The sequence below is a fragment of the Lineus longissimus genome, chromosome 1 (genome assembly GCF_910592395.1).
Source record: "Lineus longissimus chromosome 1, tnLinLong1.2, whole genome shotgun sequence".
NCBI classification, from domain to species: Eukaryota; Metazoa; Nemertea; class Pilidiophora; order Heteronemertea; family Lineidae; genus Lineus; species Lineus longissimus.
Genome location: NC_088308.1, coordinates 1854953 through 1862475, shown reverse-complemented (window position 1 = coordinate 1862475; position 7523 = coordinate 1854953). Strand labels below are relative to the sequence as shown.

At 43.8% G+C, this 7523-nt stretch overlaps 1 protein-coding gene across 1 annotated transcript; it reads right to left on the bottom strand.

Moving 5' to 3' along the window:
- Positions 1-1540: 1540 nt before the first annotated feature.
- Positions 1541-7109, bottom strand: LOC135497721 (sialin-like). The gene is made up of 9 exons (XM_064787557.1): positions 6865-7109; positions 6436-6623; positions 5623-5944; positions 5034-5254; positions 4456-4611; positions 3924-4056; positions 3365-3520; positions 2947-3032; positions 1541-2692 (listed from the first exon to the last, which is right to left on the bottom strand). The coding sequence occupies exons 1-9, from the start codon at positions 6923-6925 to the stop codon at positions 2489-2491; spliced, it is 1527 nt and encodes a 508-aa protein (XP_064643627.1). The 5' UTR covers positions 6926-7109; the 3' UTR covers positions 1541-2488.
- Between the last annotated feature and the right edge of the window lie 414 nt (positions 7110-7523).

The window sequence follows — 7523 nt, the reverse complement described above, 5'->3', positions numbered from 1 at the left end:
CCCAGACGGCTGTGTAGGCCAGGGTCTGGTGATGAGACTACTCTACCTTTAACTTGGTTGGAAGTGATGAGCGTGTTGTTACCTGCAAGTCGGTGGTTGATTGAAGAAAGCTAATAAGCAAGTCTAGGTGTGGATTTGGGTTTATGAAGTTAATTCTGAAGCCTCACACTGTGCAGCGGAAGCTGGGCCTCCCCTAATTTTATTATGGTGGTACGTAATATATAAGTGATTAGTCGAGAAGCCAGTACAATGATCGCTTTGGAAGGTACTCACATCAAACGAGCGCCAAGTATCATTGACGTAGGCTATTCCGGCCTGATTATAGTAGGCTGTATCAACAGCAGACTCCAAGGCACCCCGGAGAAGCCGCATTATGGTTCTGAAATGGGCTCCGCATTTGATCTCAGACAAATCGATCCAAGATCTGATCAGGAACCTCAGAGGGAACTAGGTCAATATGTACTTTCACCGCAAGAGGGCGAGTGCCGAAAATGCATCCTATTATCTGATTGGTTGAAACATATTTCACACATGGCATTGCAATCTGATTGGTAAAAATATTCTATCTCCGGAGCTGAGAAGTAAAAAACTGATGTCACTCATTCATTATGGTTTTTTTCTACAGTCTGTGGTATATTACAATTCGATTGGTTTAAAATGATATTAATCGTAGCACCGTATTGGTGGAGGATGGTTTGGTTCAAAACAGACATCCTTGGGACGTCAATACCTATATCACACGCGTCTTCTGTTGTCCCCTGGCGCGGGACGGCAAGGTTCCGATCAAGGGTTTCAGACAAATCTTTATTCACCGGGTCGATCCCTTTCTTCTTCAAGACGCTCCTTTCCAACCCTGGTACAAATGTATTTACCGATTCCCATCGACATGTATATGGAGCGATTTGAACAAATGGTCGACTCCCACCGGAATAGTGCTGGAGCCAGCGCTGTTGGCTGTCCGGCATGATAACAACTCCTGGCGCAACGGAGACCAAATTATTCATGAATTGTTGCCAAACTGATTTATGTTGCGATTGATTTTGATGTGTTGTCTCGAGATTTCGTCTTTGTAAACATGTTTTCCATCTTGAGGGGGCCATCATCGTCGTGCTTGAATACTTGAGCGTGCTTGTCTTGGCACGGCGGATAGCCGGGTACTTTAGAGAAGATTGTCAAAACAACTGCTTAAATCACGCCGGCCGACTTTGTGTCTCTAGAAACCTCAAGGGCCACCTGACGGGGAATGTTTTTCAGGTTGCTGTGACAGACAGAAGACTTCAACTGCGTGCTTCTTTAGCCGTAGTCCTACCCTGCCATTTGAAAAGGAATTATGTGCATGGCTAGATATACTTTATGTGTGGTCTTTGATTACCATAATCTTAGAGTAGAAGATATCACCAGGATGTCTACCCAGGGATACAATATCTTTTTACACCGGTAAATGGACGTCAGCACTGGCAGAGAATATCAATATTCAATTTGCTTGGAGAATGGTCAAAAAATAAAATTGACTCAATAAAAAGGCTTCTGAAAGCGGCAATGTAGCATCGACCCGAACACAGGTCGATCAGTTTTTTTAATCAATTCTTAATCAGACAAATTAGGTATTCACTCTCTGTTTCAAATCGAATACAATCTAGCTTTAACGGTAAGGGGTGTCACTGCTCAGCTGCAGTTAATGCCAATTCTATCCCAAATTAATCAAATGCTGCCTCCGTCCCGGGAATTTCGATCGCTTAGGTCACCAATTGTTTGGACTATAGTTGCAGAACTTCTAGGTTGTCTGCTCAAGTTACTTCTGATCATTTCGTTACACCGAGAGAATGTAATCAAGGGACCCGGAATCTAATCCTTCGGGACCAAGTCGCCCCGATTTCTCATTGCGCCCGTCTTCCACGAAAATACAACCTGATTGCGGTGGTTCGTTCCAAATTCTACAGCTTTGCTGACAAGAATTCCACGTGTATATTGTGTGGGTTGCCGTGTAATACACTAAAGGACTGAAGTCAACTTGATGAGAAACGGACGTGAGCTACAGCTGTTACTGCTCTATCATTACAACTTGAGCACACAACGATTTCTGATGTTGGTGATGCTCCCGGCTGATGCGCCGCCAATACAGATTGAAGGATCGGCTCGGTGGCAAGAGGGACATGCTTGCCTCAGCTCTCATCGATAGTGTTTTTGAATTAAAGTGCATGATACATGTATCCACTGCAATTGTGTAAAAAGTAAACCTTTTCTCTTCTCAACACATTGTTTCTGCCGTTGCCAAATCCCCTTTCTCTTGAACTTGAATATAATACAAGGATTTGATAACACTACAGGTTATTAATGATACAGATTTCAAGCTGTTCCATTTTGAAAATGAATCATGTTTTTAACAGACCCAGTACATGTCCAGGTTCAAATTCTTCAAATTCTTCAATTTGTGGAATACATGTAAGTAAATTCTGACACCCAGACATTTAGTTCGTTGATTTCAACGTCAAGAAGTGCTGGCGGGGCTGTCGTCCTTTCTCGTATGAAGGCTCGCCTGTCTTGCAGTCACTGTTTCTGTCATTTGCGGTGATTCCTCGTTGACACTCCAAGCCGCCCTACCGGGTTTCGCGAAGATAAAATAAGGTAGTGCGCTAGCAACATTGAAGACACCGGCGACGAGGAAGATGACTCGCCACTGCAGTAAGTTTTGCTGAAATGAGAGGCAATACAGCGAAACAGATAAGGTATCCGTGTGCATGTTATGTTACTCACAGCAGTCAAAGTATATTTCTGGTCAAAATGGGACAACGCATCAGCGTATTACTTGATGGAGTTTAGAGGCGCCGGTGTGTGAAAGTGATCTTCTGATGATCGGAATCTATGGCCGTGGTCGCTCTTGCCGTAAATCCATACTATATAACCATTGAACCACAGCATAAGAGTAGGGTGAAATATGTAACTTACTTCTTTTGATGTAAATATCCCCACCACAACGGGTGCAACTATCCCGGCTATCGTCCCAAACGTGTTAATGAAGCCCATGATGCTCCCTGAAAGATTGCAACATCACAGTCATGTACTTGCAGATTGTTTTAATTCGGCTATTGACATATACGCTGAGTCACTCGCCTTGAGATGACATCCACCTCACCTGCATGGAGGGATAGCAAAACGATATGAAGGCTACGAGATATGTGGCTTCATGCCAACTAGGCCTATTGCTCGTGGGAGACGATAAGCCCAATTTTAGCTTTACGCATATAAACATGTATATTCGTCCATGACTGATGACATTATTTCGGCCTTTGGTGTGTACACTGCATACTGATTCGCAATTCAACTCCAAGGAACTCGCTGTACTGGCGTTATCTAAAACGCTTACCTGCATAATTCGGTGCAAAGTCTATCATATTTGCGATATATCCTGGCAGGGCAAAAGCCAGGAACCCGGTGCTGATGGTCAGAAGGGCAACGCCCAGGTAATAGTTACATCCTATGTATCCAGCTGCTATGATGGCCGCGGAAGGGATCACCACTCCTGAAATGACGATCCAATATGAACAGAGGTTGAAGCCTCTTTCTTCAGTCATGACGTTATGTGCCCTCGCCTCGCGGTTCAGAGTATTCAAGCAAACCCCAATACACGGTCTACTGTCTTTAAACAAAGCCCGCTCGCCCCTTGGCCTAAATTCCCATTGTTCTGCTGTCTTATCAAAGGGTTATCAGGGCAAATCTTGATAACATCGACCCCCACGAAACAGGTTCCATGGAGTCGATAGGCCTACACCGGCATACTGCTTGATAAATCATGATAAGGGTTACAATCGAAAATGACCGCGCAGAAAGGGGAACTGACATTCATGCACTCTTAAGATCAGAACGGTGGGATCAGTTGTACATGTGCTTCCTCCGAAGTGCAGAAGAAGAGTCTTGGCACTTACCGACGGCCGTGAATATTCTCCTAACATTGATGGTGTACATCATGTGACCTGAGATGAGCCAGTCAGCAAGAGGCCCAGATGTTAGTCCAAGTACCGCATAGAGTGTGTAGGGAATAGCGGACAGGAGACTATTCTGGAAGGGAGGCAATCGTTGTTACAAGTACATAAAGAGCCCTATACTTCAAAGGTACCAAACCAATCACGGAGCGAATATTTAACGAATCCCTACATGAAATTCGGCAACACTTAAAGGATGACTGTGCACGATAGCTCATTACATATACATGTACACGGAAATCTGGATCATTTTCTAATCTTCTATCAAGGTACCATACTACAGGGCTACAATTCCTGATAGATATATTACATGTGGCCAAAAGGCTTGTTCCAGCGCCGAGCACGATGATGTCGAAGCTACAGGGACAAGTATTTCTAGTCTTTATTTCAATGGTCATTGAACAACTAACATTATGAAGAAGAACTCATGCAGATTGAACATTTAAGATAAAAAAGTTTAAAGAACTGGTACTACCTCGTTGATTTTGAAGTGGAGTATAGTTTCCATAAACGTGGGAAGGTCTGTGAGAATGGTATAGTAGATGTATGAGATGCCAGTCTGAACCAGGGACAGTGACCAGACAAAAGGACACGTCAAGATAAGCAGCCATGGGGCTTGGCCTGAAGCACTCTGAAGTAGATAATTTCAAGTTAGCTCTTAGACGTACATACAACAATCGCCCGATGGAGTGACATTCCACGCCGCACCACGACAAAGAAAAACAATCACTGCATTGCACATCAACCCAAAAAAATTTGGGGAAAAAACCAGTGAAAACAAAATTTGGACTTAGAAATTTTTTCAACTTTCAGTCAGTTGAAAATTTTGAAAAACCTTCAAAGTCAAAAAAGTTTTGGGACTGATGATGTTGGTTCATTTTGAGCAGAAAACAAAAAAACCTGTGAAAATATTTTTTTGGACTTCGACTTTTTTTAAGGTTAGGGTAATGGTTAGCAGAGTATACGACCTTTCAAAGCCGTTATGACGAGGAGGCTGACTTCGTAAAAGCCCGAGTGACAGTGCATACAAAATGTACATGTACTTGTACACACCTTCTTGGTATCGCCAATAGAACTATTGATGTACGTCCTCTCTTTTTCGGATATTCTTGGGTGTTCATCTGGAGAACTGTGAACAAGACACGCCCATAATATGAACCATAAACAGGCGAGAGTACCGAAAACATAGAACACGGATGGCCAACCTCCTGCAAACCCATAATGACATAGGAGTCCCGAGACGGGCATGGCTACAATCGTACCAAATTGTCCTCCTGCAAAACAAAGACTATCGTTTGGCCTTGCTACAGACAATTTATTAGAGATGTGGTCATGCAAGCCATATACCGGGTTCCGAACGGTTTTGCAACCAATGATACGATACGCTGATGCTAGTTGTAGTACCCATTGGTTATTTGAAATATCTGTTGCTGGGAATCGACTTTGGGACTTATTTGAACTATCGTTCCTGTTACCACTTGGCTTGGGTACCTGAACTTGTTGCTGCTGATATCCACTTGAAGTACATGTACAGTTACATGATTGTTTTCGGTATAGGCAATATGTCATTACTACATGACAAACTTGAACTTTGTGCAGTTTACCACGATACACGTTCAGACCCCTAAAAAGCCATACCTACCAATAAAAGAGTAGACTATCAGTCGACTCCTCTCCAAAGGTGGCGCCCACTTTCCTATGAGATTTTGCAAAGCTGCGGGAGTGAGTCCTTCCCCTAAGCCACAAAGCACCCTCAAAACGATCAAGAAATTGACACTTGTCCGAGCAGCCAGCGGTATGAGGAGTGTCAGGAAGCCGGTTGTCAGGATGCCGAGCCCGTACGGCCACTTCCCACCGAATCGCTCCGATATCAGTCCGCCGGGAATCTGCATGACCACGTAGCCGTAAAAGAACGAACTCAGGACGACACCCTGGGTTTCTGGGCTCCAGTCGAATTCCCCAACCTGAAAAAGGACGATTTGCTCAAAGATTTTCCGATCTTGCTTACCATCGGATTTACGTCTCCATTTGAGAGATCTGTAGAAAGACACAAGACCACGCCCATAGTATACATGTATAGGTTTGTAAGGCTGACGGGGTTCGTCCAAGAGAGCACAGGCATGAACTATGCTTATCACGGACGTCCACCTGGCCCCGGCCCCTTTTCAAGATTGCAGCCCAAGTGAATGGGCTTTTAGACTCCGGAGAAGAAGCCTGCTCGAGAACAAGATTATATTAAAAGATCGCGATCCGATCTGCACCCCTCCTCACTAACTCAAAACAGACGTGAATGCACAAAACTCTCTCACCTCATTGAACATAGCTGACTAGGGTAGGACTACGTATTCACATGGGGACTAATTTACTGTCACACCCGTTGTTAGGGCATAGACCACGTTTTGGCGTATCAAGATCAGTCGCCAGCTGCGGCAGGTTGTTGCAGCGTTTCACTTACCAACTCGGGAGTGGTATTGTTCTCCTTGACATCAGCTTGGCATTCTGAAGTTGTGGCATTGCCCTCGTATTCCTGTGTGCAATTGACCATTGCCACCAGTGCCACGCTCAAGTTGATCCTCATGCAATAGACATTGAAGAAACCCAGAGAGGCAAGGAATGCCATGACATAACGCTGCTGACACCATGCTGAAATTTGCCAATGGTGGACATCAGCGATAAACGGAGTTTTTCAAATCCGGCTGGCCCTTTCTTATGCGACAAGAAAACAAACAGAATACTTATAATTTAAAATGCAATAATCTACATTGTACCAGGGGTAGAGGAATAACATTTTGCCCAATGTAGACGAACATTTCTCGGGGTGCTGAGGCCACAAAGTTACAGCCCTAATACAGCCTATACTTATACCTAGACATGCAAGACCTACCTCGTGATGGCTTCTTGAAATGTTGTATAAGGGGGGTTTCCGCGGTTGGCGTATCAGACATTTTAGAATGAAGTTCCGTAATCCTCTTTGGACTAGTCCCAAAAATTATCAGGAAGCAGATACTAGAGTTTCAGACTTGCGCAATAATGATAAATCGCGTCGGGTTTTCAAGTCATGGCTGCAAGGATGAACACAAGGAAGCAATCACTTTCTGAATAACACTAAATCTAGGCCTTGTGCAACGTTTGAAAATACTTGGCAAGTGAAATAAATCAGTTTTATTGAATATCGCTGTTGACCTTCGATAAGGGACGAGATCGAGGTCGAATGATTTGATACTCAAGGTCAACATACAAGATCATGTTGTAATCGAATCTGCCGCGATAGATCAGTGCAGCTCGACGTTTATTTCTTGAATATCAGATGTGCTCTCCCCTCGGATGTGCATTCTTGCATACCATAAACTCCTATCAGAATACGGCCGAGGGTTTCGATTCCATGTACATCAATTCATATAATCTATTATCTGTCAGTGTCGCCGGCATTTTCTATCTGTCTTGCAGCTGTCGATTTGTCAATAACTATAACTGGTAAAATTTCATATCGTGTTCAAATTATGACTCCTATCAAGGTACAAAAAGACCGGGATAAATGCAAAA

Bases quoted from the DNA above. Each gene is read 5' to 3' on its own strand.
- LOC135497721 (XM_064787557.1), bottom strand. From the start codon at position 6,925: ATGTCTGATACGCCAACCGCGGAAACCCCCCTTATACAACATTTCAAG. The intron at 5,945-6,435 runs GTAAGTGAAACG...GTCCTTTTTCAG, and splicing joins ACAATACCACTCCCGAGTTG to GTTGGGGAATTCGACTGGAG. The intron at 4,612-5,033 runs GTGTGTACAAGT...TATCTACTTCAG, and splicing joins CTATTGGCGATACCAAGAAG to AGTGCTTCAGGCCAAGCCCC.